The sequence below is a fragment of the Panthera tigris genome, chromosome A2, assembly GCF_018350195.1.
Source record: "Panthera tigris isolate Pti1 chromosome A2, P.tigris_Pti1_mat1.1, whole genome shotgun sequence".
Taxonomy (NCBI): domain Eukaryota; kingdom Metazoa; phylum Chordata; class Mammalia; order Carnivora; family Felidae; genus Panthera; species Panthera tigris.
The window spans coordinates 80,840,996-80,857,361 of record NC_056661.1 but is presented as its reverse complement, the minus strand read 5'-3'; the positions used below and the strand labels follow the sequence as shown (position 1 = coordinate 80,857,361).

Sequence of the window (16,366 nt, the reverse complement as noted above, 5' to 3'; positions counted from 1 at the left end):
GCACTAGCTATGAGGGAAGTGCCCAATTTTACCTTAAGCTGTTAACTTTAAGGATTTTAAAGAGCAATTTTATTTAAGATAAAAAAAAAAAAAACAGCTTATTTGGGTATAGCAGAGGAATTGCAATTCGGGACAAGCACGCTATGGTAAACCATAGCCAAGTCCAAAAAGACAAAGGGAAGGTCAGCTTTTATTAGGTTTCAGGCGGAAATTGGGGAGGGCTGTTTTCAACAAAAGTTTATTGGAAAAGAACAAGAGTTTGAGGTTGTGGCAGTTTCTCATTGGTTACAAGTAGTGGTCAGAGCATTGTTGCTGGGGCAGGGAGGGATCTTCCTTCCTTTTCTGAAACACGGGAGATAAAGTTCTTATGAAAAATGTCCTCCCTTGTTGAAATACAGTTGACCCTTGAACAACATAAGGGTTAGAAGTGCCGACCCCTTATTTCTTGGCTCCCTGCCACCCTTACCTTAGCTCTTAGTGGTAAGCAACGCTCTTTGTTCTACCTGTAGTCAGCTGCACTGAGACTTAAACATCCAAGGGTCCCCTGATCTTTGGAGGTGATGCTCACAGACCAGAGAGGAACAAAGGATCAGGTCTCAAACCCTCCTTCCCTTCCCTTCTTCCCCTAGTCTCAAATGTCAGGAGGTTAAGGCTTTCTGTGGTCTAGAGTGTTTCTAGGGCCTATCTTAAAGCATGTGTGCTTTCACAGCAAGAGTAGTCCTAGGGAAAAACTGAAAATCTGAATTTGACCTGGAACAAATCTGGGATTATTATTAGGATTTGAATACCAGTATAGACTATTCTGAAAGCCACGTCCTCTCCACTCTTTAGAAAATCCTTAGCGCATTGGGGAGCCTGGGTGGTTCAGTCAGTTGAGCATCTGACTTCAGCTCAGGGCATGATCTCACAGCTTGTGAGTTCAAGCCCCTTGTTGGGCTCTGTGCTGACAGCTCGGAGCCTGGAGCCTGCTTCAGATTCTGTGTCTCCCTCTCTCTCTCCACTCCTCCCCTGCTCACACTCTGTCTCTCTCTCTCTCTCAAAAAATAAATAAACATTAAAAAAAATTTTTTTACAAAATCTTTAGCCCATGAACTAGCTATCCTCACCACCTTACTTAGACCTTTGGCATCCTCCTATGGACTGACTCCTAAGGCTGAGGACCTGGCCAAGAGAACAGACCAGCATGCTGACTGGCAGCAAATATCTCTGAACTCTTTTTACACATCCTGTGTTACTGTGTGTTTGCACACACGCACTTTTGAAAAGTATCAGGGAACTTGAAAATCTAGAAACTGAATATTCCTGCCAAAAAGAACTCACTCTGTCTCTGTCTCTCTCTTTCTCTCTCTCTCTCTCTCTTAAAATAGTTTGGTATCTGGTATGGTCAATATATGGGAGCTAGGAAATATTGAAAAGAAAATGTATAGTTAGGAATTACTGTGTACTCTAAATTTCTTAGAGTACATATGGAATCCTTTGACTACCTTCCACTCTGGCTGGACCTAAGTGAGTCCCAGGTCCTTGGACATTGTAGGAGATGATTTGGGAACTGAATCCAGTATGCCGCAGTGGTAGTCATCATTACTCATTTAACCTGGTGAAACAGGTTTCTCTGGATCAATATAGAACATGATTTTCAGGGGCACCTGGATGGCTTAGTCAGTTAAATGTCCAACTTTGGCTCAGGTCATGATCTTGTGGTTTGTGGGCTCGAGTCCCATGTCCAGCTCTGTGCTAACAGCTCAAAGCCTAGAGCCTGCTTTGGATTCTGTGTCTCCTTCTCTCTCTGCCCCTCCCCTGCTTGCACTCTGTCACTTGCTCAAAAATAAACATTAAAGAAAAATTTTTTTAATTTAGGATATGATTTTCAAAATGATATGCCACAAACAGTTGTGAAACATTAGATGTTTAATAATAATAAGGTACTGAAGTTTGTAGGTGATTTTTGGTTTTTATATATTATAGGGGATTCAAGGTTATTCTTATAAAAATATTGCTTGCCCTCACGCACATTTCCTTCTAGTTTCTTGAGTAGGCAAAAAAAGGGGGGAATGTTGGAGACAACACAAAGAATGCTGGTAATCAGCAGCCTCTCTAATTTATGCATCAGTGAGTAGATTGGGTACAATAGGACACATGTCTCCCCTTAGTGATCAAGTCCCTTGAATGTCTGAACTTTAAAAAAAAGCTTGAGAATCGCTAAAGGCAAAAGAGCAACATAGTAATGCTTAGGTACAAAGTATAGCTCTGCCTTTTATTTGTTTGACCTTGGGTCTTATTTACACTGTTTAAACCAATTTCCTTATTCATTTTTATAGTAATGGGGTATTTATGAGGATTAGATGAGAGAGTCAACATAAAATAGGATTAACACAATACATGGCAAAAAATAATTATTAAGCAATATATTTTTTCATACTAATACAGCTCCCGATCACAAAGGTCTTTCCCCAAAGATTTTTCCATGAGCTGGGGAAGAGAACTCTGATAAAGGTTTTATTTCCTAGCAACAGAGATCTCTCAGGGTGCCTGTGTAATAATCCATGCTGCCAGCAACTGCTACAGAGGCCTTTGAGAAATCTCTGTTATTGCTGTTTGGGCTCTCCAGGCCACTAAGACTCTACTCATCTCTTTAGAGTTGAAAGTTTTAGACTCCAGACACAAAAATGTCAGAAAGGTCCTTTTATTCTTTGCTAAGTATAGACTTAATGTTTCTTTTACCTCTTTGTGGTTCAAACCCTATCGGGTTGTGGAGACCATTGTTTGGGTCTTGTTCCCTCTCTCCCACTATGCTTTTCTTCCTTTGTATTGCCTTTCTTGTTTTTCCCACAAAGGGCCATACGTTGAAATGTTGGTTGTACACAATTGTTTCAAATATAAACAACTAGATATTCTTTTCATGTTTATGATCATGTTTCTCCTTGAGTTAAAGGAGCCTAGATTGTATCTCAGCATGATGCTCTGGAACCACTTCTTGGGATCCCTTCAGGCTCTGGGGTTAGTAGAATGATAGCATATCTTATGCTGGAAGCTCTCTTGCAAAAGAGCTGTAGCTAATTTTCTCATTGACCAAGAGTTTGCTACTCCCCCAGTTCAGTGGGACAGACGTCTTTGATTTGCAAAGCTTGTGCAATAGTTTTAGATTCCATTGAGTATGGGGTGATTTGTTTCTTCTGATGGCAGTAATTGGATTTTAAGAGCCATATCATACAATATTTTCATGTTCAAATGGAATCAAATGTGTGGAAGTTCAACACTTTGTGATTCAAAGTCATTGAACGTCTTCCCAAGTATGAACAATTTCTTCTATTTCAACTACCAAATGTTCCATTTCACCCAGACAAAATAGCCACTGCAGTTGAGGGAGCCACATTAGCCCTGGTAAGAGCAAACAACTATGCTTTTTCAGAGTGAACATAGATAAGCAAAGGATTAAACAACATTATGAACTTGAGTCTTGAAGGGGCCACATATTTTGTGTAGCATTTCCAATTCCACCAAGGATTTGAGCGGAGAAGGAAGCTGCTTTAAAGTCCTCAGAAATTAAAAAACAAACAAACAAACAAAAAAAAAAACCAAAACGGGGCGCCTGGGTGGCGCAGTCGGTTAAGCGTCCGACTTCAGCCAGGTCACGATGTCACGGTCCGTGAGTTCGAGCCCCGCGTCAGGCTCTGGGCTGATGGCTCAGAGCCTGGAGCCTGTTTCTGATTCTGTGTCTCCCTCTCTGTCTGCCCCTCCCCCGTTCATGCTCTGTCTCTCTCTGTCCCAAAAATAAATAAATAAATAAATAATTAAAAAAAAAAAAAAAAAAAAAAAAAGTCCTCAGAGCTGACTCCAAACAGCTGCAAGTGTCCAGGCCTTACCACTTCTCTAATCAAAGTTTTCAGGACCAGGTATCTTGGGAGCTCCTTGGCTAAAAAACAGTACCCTGTCCTAGAAGTTGGGAGTCAAGACAAGCACTCTTGGAGCCTTACTAGTCCAAATGCTGGGACTCTCCAAACCATTCTGCTGTGGGGACTGCCCTTCTTTATTGCTAGACAAAGATAGAATCAGAGCATTCTAGGCCTCTTTCCTGCTGGAGCTTAGCAGGGGTGGGGCTATGAGGGAGACTGAAGTAGTTTGGCCTTTTTAGACGATGAGATGGACAGACAAGCCAGTTCCCTTCTAAGCATTAGGACCATCTCTCTGCTTCTTGCTGGTAGGGACAGCCAGTCTTGGTGGTAGAAAATAAAAGATGCCTTCACTGTCCTAGCTTAGGTAAAGGAATTTTTCATAGATCCAACTAGTTAATTAGAGTTTCGCATTGAGTTTTAGTGGTTACGCCTAGCTACTAGTAAAATCTTACTTTGCCTTGTTTGGTTTTCTTCACATATTTTTTTTACCTAGTCACCTTGCAAGAGGAGAGTGGGCCCGTCACAGGCAACATTAGGATATTACTAGATATCTTGGGTCTCCTTAACCAAACACCATTATTTATCACACTTTAACATCCATACCATAATTAGGTTCAGAGAGACCTGTGCCAGAAAGTCTCCATTCATTCTTACTTAAAATCCCACTTATTAGAAGTTCAGTGATATTATTTCCCCAAACTAGTGATTATCAAAATGTAATCAAAAGATTAGAAGCCAGACTCCTTTGTGTAATATGTTATTCATTCATTGCCATCTACCCAAAGTTCACTGTTTAATGATATGACAAGGCTGACAGGGACTCCTAGGACCGTATTTCATGATAGCCTCTTTCAATGAAGTTAATCATACCCATATCAGTCATCTCCAGACTTATTAGGGAGGGTTGGGTCTCCACTCCTCTTCAAAAATTTTCAAAGGTCTGCTTCTTTATTTCTGACCCCACTTCAGTTGGCTGCCTTCCTCCCTGTGGGCCCACTGGTCCCAGTGGCAGTGCCTATTTTACAAGTAATAATTTTTGTGTCCTTTTTTTTTTTTTTTTTTTCATTTTAATTTAACATACACAGCCTTGGATCAGGAACTATTGTCTTCCTCAGGCTTCAAGTGACCAGATCTCATGGTTCTGCTCATGCCAGGGCTACTTAATTAAGCAAGTTCCTCTGCGAAATATATGTGTTTAGATAATTGATAATATTAATTCTTAGTATTCACTTTTCCAGCCTGCAGAAAAGAACCAGACCTTCAAGATTTGGTCAAGAATTTTCATTTTGAAGACTTTACAGGTAACTTCATCAGGTCAGTTAAAACTACTTGCACATTTTTACTCTCAGTCAATAGGAAAACAACTACACAATGTAGCAAATAACTGCTTTATATTTAAAAACTCATGGGATAGGGCACCTGGGTGGCTCAGTCGGTTAAGCGTCCGACTTCAGCTCAGGTCATGATCTCACCATCCGTGAGTTTGGGCCCCGCGTTGGGCTCTGTGCTGACAGCTCGAAGCCTAGAGCCTGTTTCGGATTCTGTGTCTCCCTCTCTCTCTCTGCCCCTCTCCCACTCATGCTCTGTCTCTCTGTCTCTGAAAAAATGAATAAACCTTAAAAACAAAAATTAAAAAAAAACCTCACGGGATAGACACCTGAGAACTTCTACCTGTGTATATTGCTCATTTCCCCAACTTTTATTTCAGTGGAAACATTTTGCAGATTGAGGGAACCAGCACTTGGGCTGTAGCAGTCAAGCCAGAATGCTTTACTCTGACCTCGCTCCTAAGGGAAATCCCTAAATGAGTAACAACCATCAGGCAAATAGCTTTGAGAGATATGTGGCTTAGGGTTAACTGTTAGTAATTTATACTTAATTGTGAACTGGTTTAATCTAATTATTTTTAACCCCTAGGGGAGACTGACTGACTGGAAGTATTTTGAGAGATGAGTAAAGAAAGAATAGTGACAGTTCTATAAGAGCAGAGTTAAGGCTTTGAATACCTGCATGGTCAAGGAAGGAGAAGTCCTTGAAGTAGAAGGGCCAGTGGGAAAGGGATACGAAACTACAAAGACAGTTTTAGAAGAGAGCTTCCCCTGGTTCAACTCAAAATGTTGGCTTCAATTAGGCAAAAACTAAAATGAAACTTTGTAACTCTGAGAGCCACTATGTATTACGAATGCCATAGTCATGTATTCTGTTTTCTCAGAAAGTAGTTCTCAAAGCTTTTCATGTTTCAGGTTCATACTTACATGGAAATAAGTCTGCAGTATTGCATCTTAAGAATCCGGAGTTGTTTGCAGCCTATCTGAAGGTCCTCGAGCATTTGGTCAGTAAGCAGGACACAACCAGAAATATCCAAAATGTGCAGGTAATGGCATTTTGCCGATAACATCTCCATCGCTGAGTCAGTAATCTGAACACACAGCCAAAGTGAAGTACTGATTATTCCCATGAACTCCATCCCAGGGAGGAACAGTGAACTAGTAGTCAGTTTGGGCTGCTGTAACAAAATACCACAGACTGGGTAATTTAAACAACAGACATTTGTTTCTCACAGTTATGGAGTCTGAGAAGTCTAAGATGAGATTGCCCACAGATTGAGGGTCTGGTGAGGACCCTCTTCCTGGTTTGCAGATGGTTACTTTCATGCTGTATCTTCACAAGGCAGAGAGACAGCTCTAATTTCTTCCCATTCTTATAAAGACAGTAGTTGCATCATGGTGGCTCCACACTCATGACCTCAGTCTAAGCCTAATTAGTTCCCCAAAGCCTTACTTCCTAATGCTGTCACACTGAGAATGAGGGTTTCAACATATGAATGTAGGGGGCAGGAGGGAAGGAGACAAAAATTGAGTCCATAACAAACAGAATCACAACCTTTCCCAGCTTGTCACATGATGGGCCTATAACGCACGTTAGTGATTTAACTATTTCCAGAACACTAAAATTATGTTTCAGGTAGCAGCAATAGACTTTGTGATCTTACTGTTATAACTTTCATATTAGAGTTCTCTATTTTGGATGGGTAACTTCATCAAAATTTCCTTAGTAATACCCATCACACCAATATGAACAATTTATGAAATGCCGCAGTGATGGAATTTGGCTTTAAACTTGAAATCCACTCTAAGGCATCATCAATTTAGAAAACTAAGTTTAATAATGTAACATGTTGCAAAGCTATAAAATATATATATTCCCTGAAGTTAAACCACAGACAAGGTCAAATTGCCATGAGAAGGGATCTGGACATCTCTGATGGTTTGTGTGTAGAGTAAAATGGTTCTGGAAGGGGACAAGTAGATGAAACAGATGTTTGTAGGCAGGGGAAGAAAGAGCAGAAGCCACAGACACTGCATGAATCTGACTCTGAGAAATTCTGCTGAGGGTTCCAATATCTTGAGAGTTTGTCCAGATGTTATACAGAGATAATTCAACTCTCATTCTTAGATTATTTTATTTACTCAAGGTCTAGCTTTTGAATTCATAGCTGTACTAAGACTTGCTGTAAAATCAGTGAGATTACTTTCCTCAAAGGAATTTTTTTTCCAACTGGATTTAATTTCTTATTTTAAATGTTTGAACATTCTAAAAAACATGCCATGAGGCTTGGCTCTTGTTCTTAATATAAAGTTGAAGAAATTATGTAGAAAAGTCTTCAGTCTGAAATGTACACTTTCCAAGTTTGGAAAATAGATGTTGTCATTGTCTAAGCAGGACCTGTTTTCAGAACACGTTCAGGACCAAGGTTTAACATTGTGCCTGATTCTCACAAAAATACCTCCATACATTCCTGCCATACTATCTTGGTCTCTGAGGATCTGATGTCATTGGGGGGAAAAAAGCCCTCAGAATTATAGGCAAGACAATGAGGTGATAGAAAAGTCCAGGACAGGTAGAGCTCAGAGCACTATGTTTTATTGATTCTGAAGGAGTGAAAAAGGAGCCTGACATTTCCTGTAGATCAGAAACTCAAGATGTTTAATGACTGAACAGATGTTGTTGGGACTTATAGGGCTGGGAACTAGAGGTGGAGGTGACTGGGTAAATTCTTAGCTCCCAGTCCTGATCTCAGTCCTACTGAGCAGAGATTCTATTATTCCCATTTTAGCACTGGGAAGGGTGGGGTCACAGTACTGCTTACCAACCTTGGAGGTTGGCTGGTTGCAAGAAAAAGCTGGCCTTCCAGGAGATGGATAAGTGACCATGCAAGATTGACCCATGGGCTTTTGAGAAACCTAGTCTAGGATGATGAGCCAGACACTAATGTGTTTTATAGCTCATCAAAAGCAATGTAGGTGGAAATATAACACTGTATGTCAACTATACTGGAATTTAAAAATTAATTGAATTTAGTTTAAAAAACCAATGTAGGTAGAATATATTAGACTGGACCATAGCTTTATGATTTCTCAATGAGGAGTATTCCTATTGGCCCAAATTATGGTCACCACATCTTCTGAATGAAGATACTTATTTGACTCACAGTGGTAGTAAAGCTAAACCCTTCTCTCTTACATTGAGGTTCTAGAATAATTTACTCCCTTTCCTTTTTTTCACGCTAGATCTTTGATATAGGGTGATTTGTTTTATAATATCTTATTTGTGTAACATCCTCCTTAGTTTCTAGGCTGCAAGACAGTATCCACTGCACAGTGTATAGAAGAAATTCCCTCAGCTTCTCCTTACCAAAAAGCAAAAACAAAACAAACAAACAAAAAATCCTCTGCCCAATTCCTATTCTCTCCAGAGTCTTTACTTCTCTTATTCTCCTACTTTCCCCTCTAATTAATAGAGCCACTAAGAGGCCCAGCCCCCATCTGCATCTGCTTTGTGGCCAGGGCAGTTCACAGTGAGCCATGTGTTGCCCATGTGTCCACGTGTCTGTGTGCAATGAAAACAAGAACACTGCAGAGGGTCCATGGTCAGTGTGGCTAAGTATGCTTAGTTCCTTGACCCACTTCTAGAGCCAGATTATGCTGACCAATAAGGCATTTGGTTTCTCTAGGTCTAAACAAGTGCATTATTAAACAAGAATTTTGTTGTGAACTTTCTAAATTAATTTTGTCATGATTTACCACATCTTTCCCCCCACTGCCTTCTCCTCCTTACTACAGCACAGTTAACTATGGAGGAATTAGGAGTTTCTAGCATCCTTCAGTTAATCCACTAACCACATAGAAGCTGACTTTTTAGACGAGCTAGAATGCAGGATATCTTGAGATTTCGGGTGGTACTTTACTAAAAAGAAGCCCATCAGTGTGCACAACAGAAGACAACAGGTTGTTAATGGTCATATAGTTTCTGAGGATTTTTTAAAAAGACTTTTTAGTTTTCTTCCCTCTGCATATTTTGTTTCCCCCAAGTTTTTCCTATTAATTTGTTTTGGTCTTTATCTTCCACTTTAGAGGCTTTTCTATTATGTCTGGTAATCCTTGGCTGTCTGCTATTAATTAATAGCAGAAGGGCTACACACTGATTGGAAGGGTTGAGTGCATGATCTGGGACTTCTCTACCTAAAGCTTCAATGGTTCTATGGATTATTAGTTGGTAAACCTCCAAATGTCAATATTTTTCTGTCTTTCATCTTGTGCTAGTCAGAGTCTCCAGAAAACAGGCTTTCAGTCTCCTGCCTGGAGGGAAAGGTCTGGCAGCCACATTCTGGATGCTATGTTGGAATAGCTGTTGAGTGTCTCTGCATTTGGCATTCAGTCACTGAATTCCTGTTTTCAATGTTGTACTCAAACTCTGAATTTGCATGGTATCTCCCAGCCCAGCAAGCCGCTATTTTACTATCGGTAGAACAAATAATAGAGCAATTTTGCCCCCCAGAGGACATTTGGCATTATCTGGAGACATTTTTTATTGTCACAATAAGGGGGTGGGGGGGACCTGGTGCTACTGGCATATAGTGGGTAGAGAATAAGAATGCTGTTGAGAGAGCCAAAGCATAAGAGACTGTTAAAAACTGAGAACAAACTGAGGGTTGATGGGGGGTGGGAGGGAGGGGAGGGTGGGTGATGGGTATTGAGGAGGGCACCTTTTGGGACGAGCACTGGGTGTTGGATGGAAACCAATTTCACAATAAATTTCATATTAAAAAAAAAGAATGCTGTTAAACATTCTACAGGGTCGTGTACAGAATAACCCCCCCCCTACAAAAGAATTATCTCATCCAAAATATCAATAATGTCAGGGTTGAGAAATCTGGGAAATTTAGGAAATAAGTATCCAGTCTTTTGGTGAAGGTAGAGAAGGGCAGTTGCCCAGAGGTGTGAGGTAGAGGAGGAGATCTAGGATCTGTCTACTTCTCAAGAGCTCTTAACCCAGTCTTCCTTATTTTAGCTACCCTCTCCACCCAGTTCCAAAGGTAAACAGTGCCACCAAGTCTGAAGATCATGGTATAAATCAATCTTTTCCCCCACAGTTTTCTCTGTTGCTGGCTTAGGATTCAAAACTGCCTCTGTCTGCTAAATTCTATTGGTCGATCTGGTTTCAAGCTTCCAAAACTTTCTTGATCTTATCTCTTCTGTTTTCCCTACCAACAGTTCTTCTGTAGGTCTATAAGGTTTTAAGAGGGAACAAAATTATATGTGTATATTCAATCTACCGTATTAATCCAGAATCAGAGATCTCTATTTCTTGACATGGAAATATGTCCATAGTGTATTAAGAAAAAGAAAGTAGGCTACAATGTCTTTTGGAAAGTATGATTTTATTCTTAAAAAAAAAAAAAGACAAAAACAAACCTTCTATAACTATTTCTAATCTCTGTGTACATAGAAACAGTTCTAGAAGATAAGTATAAAATGCCAATACTGGTTATGTCTGGATGGTGGTATGACAACAGATTTTTACTTTCTCCTTTTTGTTTTTATATGTAGTCCAGAGATTTTACAATAAGTGCATATTTCTTTTATAAACAGATGTCAAAAAATTTATCAAACACTAGAAATAAGAATGAAGATGATTACATGTATTTTCAGTGTCATACTGGAACATCTTTAACAGGCTTCACCAGAGGAATTCTATAAGAAATTATGTCTTTGTTTGGCATATTAATTAGTACCAGTTAGGGCCTAAAGTCGATGAGGTTACATGTTATAACTTGTTATATTTTTGTCCAGGGGAGATGAAAATTATTTCTTTCTGGTAGAAACTATAAATCCAAGGTTATGGATTTATTACCTTATAGGACATTAACCAACTTTGAATCTAACCTAAAAATCATATTCCAACATTCTTTTTCTTCAGTTCCTATAAATATCCAGTTTGATCAAATGCTGTATGAACTGGTTTTACCATTTTGCTGGTCCTCTCATTAATGAATTCATAAATCTTGACACGTTTTTATATTTGAATGGGAATTGTTTTTAACTTTTTGAAAATTCTACTTTAACACAAATGAAATCATAAAGCCATTTCCCAGTTGAGGAAAGAGAAAAAAAAATGTAATGAATACCTCAGGCATAGCAAAGAAAACAAATTCTATGATGACACTGACCCCTGACTGCTACCCTGCCTGGGTTCCTTGTCTGTGTTTCAACTGGACACATCTGAGCTCTGACTCCTGCACTTACCTTTGGACAGCCAGCAATGCTGAGAGATGTGAGGGAAACACAATAAATGGCCAGTGCTTTAATAATCTCATTTGACAGCTGGGAGCAATAAGAGACATCCAAGTGTTCTAAGATCAGTGAGCCTTTGCAGAACGCCTGCAAGAAATTTCAAAGTCAAAGATTTTTTTTTCTTTTTTTTCTCTTAGTCTTTATTCATCTAGAGCCATCTTACCCACAGCAGCTTGCTTAGTATGCATTTCAGTCCCTGAATTATAGATGTGTTACATCTTGTTGAAAAAAAAAAAAGAAGAAAAAGCTATTACATCCATTTTTTTTTTTTTTTAAATTTTTTTTCAACGTTTTTTATTTATTTTTGGGACAGAGAGAGACAGAGCATGAACGGGGGAGGGGCAGAGAGAGAGGGAGACACAGAATCGGAAACAGGCTCCAGGCTCCGAGCCATCAGCCCAGAGCCCGACGCGGGGCTCGAACTCACGGACCGCGAGATCGTGACCTGGCTGAAGTCGGACGCTTAACCGACTGCGCCACCCAGGCGCCCCACATCCATTTTTTTTTTAAACAAAAGATATTCACACACCAGCCTAACCGCTTAGTAGTATACAAATTCCTGTTAGCGGAATTTGGTATTCCTGACATTAGTGCTGAGATTTTACCCATATGGTTAGTAATTATTAAAGTTATATTCAGCCAAATGAGTGGAGGAAAAGAATCTAGGGGGGAGAATTAGATGGCAGACACTGTGGGGTAATGTAGTGGGAAGACCACGGTCTTTGGAATCAGGCAGACCTTAGCAACTCCATCTTTCTGAGCCTTAGTTTCTTCTTTTTTAAATCAGGGAAAATAACATCCACCCTCTAGCATTGTTCTGAGATACCAAAATGTTCATCTGAAATTTCTAGGGCTAGAAAAATCCTGGAAATCATTGGAAATTCTTCCCTTTACCTTAGTAGTTATTAATTTTCATTCCCACTTTTCAGTTAAATAAAGACAAGAACTGAGTGATAAGAAGAATCCATGAGGAAAAAGTTTACAACCAAGCAGTTATACAAAAACAAAATGATCCACAAAAGTAAAATTGCAGTTGTAAAAATATACTAAGATGGATAGGAATTAGAAACCATGACCAATTCCAGATATACCAATTCCAGATATTGTACTTAACAAAAGTCCCTCCCCCAAATTATAAAAATTAGAAATTATCAACATGTGCTCAGTCACTTTAGAGGTTTTTCCTTATTGGAAAACAGCTCAAATTCTTAAAGTACTAAATCAAAGACTTCAGTAAATGATAGTTTACATTAATATTAGATTTTAGTAACTAGTGGCTTACTAATAAGGCATTGCTTATTTGTATGTAAAGATGGATGTCCATTGGACTACATGTCATTTTCCTTTCAGAACTGAGGGAAGGACCTGGGCTGTTGGATCACTTGATGCCATCAGGATGACTCCAGAGGTAAGACAACCAGTGGGCCTCCCTCCCACTTGACTATGCCAGTTTCCCATCATTTTAGCCCTAAGGAAGACTGGAAAGAACTAGTCAGCCCACTATTTTCTTTAGCAAGTTATAAAAGAGGCAAAATTTCCATGAGAGGCAGTTTAGCATAGGAAGTAAAAAATAGTACTAAAAGATATTGGTGATTTAACCCTCAATCATGATCTTTTCCTGACCAGAATAGCCAACAGTTATTCCTTTTTCCTCTGACCTCATGCAAAATTTGTCTTCTTCAATTGATTCAGCAGTTAACAGTATTTGATTTACTCCTGTATTGTGGCTAGCTTCGTATGGAGATCAGTCTTCTTTAGCAACTAAGTGATGACAAAAATTGGAAGGGGCAGCTTGTCATGAGATAGTGAGGTCCCTGTCATTGGAGATAATCAAGCATAGAGAGAATGCCCAGTGGTGGTGCAAGGGGAATCTGACTTTGAAGGACTGGAATGATTGGTCTTAAATCTCAGCTTGGAGATTCAACAGCTTTTTCAATGAGAATGCAGTAAGACTCTCAGAGGTATTGTGTGGAATTCTGCTAGCTTTTTATACCCTCTTTCACAAGCATCATATTTAGGATGCAGTAGGTTCTCAATAAATACTAGTTGGTTGATCCATCCTTTATAAGCATCTTCGAGAATATAAAGAATTCTGTTTTAATGATACAGGAATTCTTATGTCACAAGGAGTAGGGTAACATTGTTTTCTTCTTAGAAAATGGACAGAGTTCAGGGAACCATAGAAAATTTAAGGCGGGAAGGAATATTTAAACTAAGAATAATTTATTAAAAGATGAAACAAAATTTGAAGGGAGATTCAAGGCACTTAGTGTCTGAAAACCCTTTCAGTAACATCTGTCAATGCCTTGCACTGCTTGAATCAGTTCTGCTTTAGGTCTTAAAAAAAAAACAACTCTAATAGTCTTTGAAGTTGAACTTTCTCAGAGGTTTTAAAATTAAAGAATAACATAAAAACATATTAGAAGGTCTATGATACACTCATGGTAGCATTTTCATCCATGGAAAATCTGAGGCATAAAGACTGGTCTCAGGCTTTATGCTTGGCATAAGTCAGTGCAGATCTGAGAAGTCAGTCAGACCCTCTCCTCTCTTTGTAATTCACATTTTCCTTAAGACACATATAAGTCATAAGTAAGTTAAGTCTGCAGGCATGTTTCAACATAACCACTCATGAAATTCCATTTCTCCCCTACCGATAAGATTATTTTATGCTTTTCTGGCTCCAGTGATACAGATTCATATATATTTATCAATGCTGTTGATTTTCTTTTCTTAGAAAATGTCAGACTAAGCTTCTTCTAAGATGAAATATTTTACAGTGAAAATGGGGCGAAAATACAAAAGTTATCAAGTTTGGCTCCCATCCCACATATCAACCAGTTTTGCTGTGGGTTAACAATCTTGAAGAAAACTTCCAAATGTCTTTAAATCATTTCTTCTGTCTATCTTCGCAGCTGAGTCATAGTGTGGGAAGGCTTATTGACTACATTCCTAAACTGGGTATGTAGAGGAGACTGAGTTCCACTAACACTTATTGATTGTCACAATAATGTGCTTCTGCCAAAATCCTGACTTAAGCCACCTCAACAGGTGGCAGCTCTCAGTCTCAAAAAAGCTCCCCCTCGTGGTGCATACCCATTTTTGGACTATTTGCTTCATTTTTTCTTTTTCCCAATTAAAAATCTTGGGAAAATCTTGTAATGTCAAAAACCATTTTCTGTAATGAAGACTATTTTTGGCTGCTTCAAAGGCTAAAGTACAACGTCTACAATTTTAAGTTATAAACTGAATTCAAAACTTCAGTTTGTTGGGCCTCCTATATCCTACCAAACATAGACTTGCTTTCACTAGGCATTAGAGCAGATGGATGTAGCTGTGGCCAGGGCACACTGAGCTGGGAAATCTGGGCATTGCCACCAGAACTAAATTCTACAGAGCCCAACGCCTCACTGCTAGCAAAATGCCTCTCCTGTATTCCCACTCTCCCTGCCAGGGAAACCAGGCTGAGCAAGGCTCAGCATACTTCTTAGTATGCTTAGTAAATATGGAGGGGATTCTTAAAGGGCAAAGGCCAAAACCCAAAACAGGCGTTTCCGAAGATGCTTTCATGATGCAACTTGTTACCTAATTATATGGTGATTTGGGAGATAAGCTGTAGTTCAAGCCAGCTCAAATGTGGCTAACTCCACAAACTTTTCCCCAGTTCATTCCTCTGGAAGAAATGCCTCTTCCAAATCCCTATAGCTTTTAACTTTTTTGTCTTTCTCACTTTCTACTTGTATTATAGCTATTTACATAATTTATCTCCTGCACTGACTGCAGCTTCTTGAGAGCAGAATCCATGTCTAATTTAACTCTTGCAGCCCCAACATCTAGCATGCAAAAGAGGTTCAAGATGAGAGAGTGTCCGAAGGGAATGGAAAATGCTGCTTAGCACAGGAGTAAGGAAAATGAGCTCCCATAGATTGCTCTTAGGACACTAAGTCCAGTCCTTCCCCACACCCTATTTAATAATTGAAGTTCTGAAGGTGGCTAAGAGCACAGAGTCTGGGGTCCACCAGCCTAAGTTCATATCCTGCCACTTAGAAGTTTGTGTCTCTGGATAAATTACCCTACCTCTCAATTCCTCAATGATCTCATCTGCAACAGGAGAATAACATGGTACCTTAATATGACACCTACTTCATGGATTTGTAGGGAGGATTAAGTGAGTTAATATGAATACAGCAACTGAACAGTAGCTGGCACGTAGTAAGCAGTTGGTAAATAGTAGTCATAAAAAGAGATCAAATGTGGAGAAATTAAACAACAGAAAGGGTAAGCACTCAAAGAGAACGTATATCGGAAAGAAGACCTGGAAAAGCATAACAAAAAAAATACCCTTGAATTAGAATTTGTGGGGAGAAATTTCCAGAACAGTTTCAGGTTTTAGACTCTATCTCCAAAATAAAAATAAGCCCGGATTGGGCTACTCAAAGGTCAATCAGGCATTTCTCTTGTGGCCTGTAAGATAACCTACACTTTTTCCATTTTTCTAAGATAAGTAAAATTAAATGGGTGCCCAGTGGCCCAGTTACCTGGCACTTCCCCAGGGGTTTCTTTGGGATAAGAAGGGCATGGAAATTATCTAAGCTATACTAATCAGCCTGAAAGAATTGATAGGTTTCTGTTTACACAGCCAGCCACTCCACTTATTCTCTTTCTCATTCTTTCCAAGAAAATGGCAACTCAGAACTTTCACTCCGAGGGCTAAGTCATACTGTCCTCCTGTGACCTCTTCCATTTAAAGATCTCTAGGAAATAATGAGTTCATGAGCCATCGATGCTGCTTTGATCTCCCATTTGGGGGGGTAATGAACTAAGAGATGATGTAATCAA

At 39.4% G+C, this 16,366-nt stretch overlaps 2 protein-coding genes across 5 annotated transcripts in view; one reads left to right on the top strand and one right to left on the bottom strand.

The window, feature by feature from the left end:
* The window catches only part of FAM185A (family with sequence similarity 185 member A), a 90,168-nt gene extending 83,929 nt beyond the window's left edge, over positions 1-6,239 (top strand). The window contains exons 8-9 of the mRNA XM_042965053.1: positions 5,132-5,207; positions 6,137-6,239. Coding sequence (XP_042820987.1) covers positions 5,132-5,207; positions 6,137-6,158 — 98 coding nt within the window. The 3' untranslated portion in view covers positions 6,159-6,239. The remainder of the gene's footprint in view (positions 1-5,131; positions 5,208-6,136) is intronic.
* FBXL13 (F-box and leucine rich repeat protein 13) overlaps positions 1-16,366 on the bottom strand; it is a 205,949-nt gene that overhangs the window by 4,129 nt on the left and 185,454 nt on the right. For all 4 annotated transcript variants that reach the window (XM_015538250.2, XM_042964988.1, XM_042964976.1 and 1 more), the window contains 2 exons: positions 11,480-11,614; positions 6,149-6,312 (listed from right to left, as the gene is read on the bottom strand). In XM_015538250.2, coding sequence (XP_015393736.2) covers positions 6,149-6,312; positions 11,480-11,614 — 299 coding nt within the window. The remainder of the gene's footprint in view (positions 1-6,148; positions 6,313-11,479; positions 11,615-16,366) is intronic.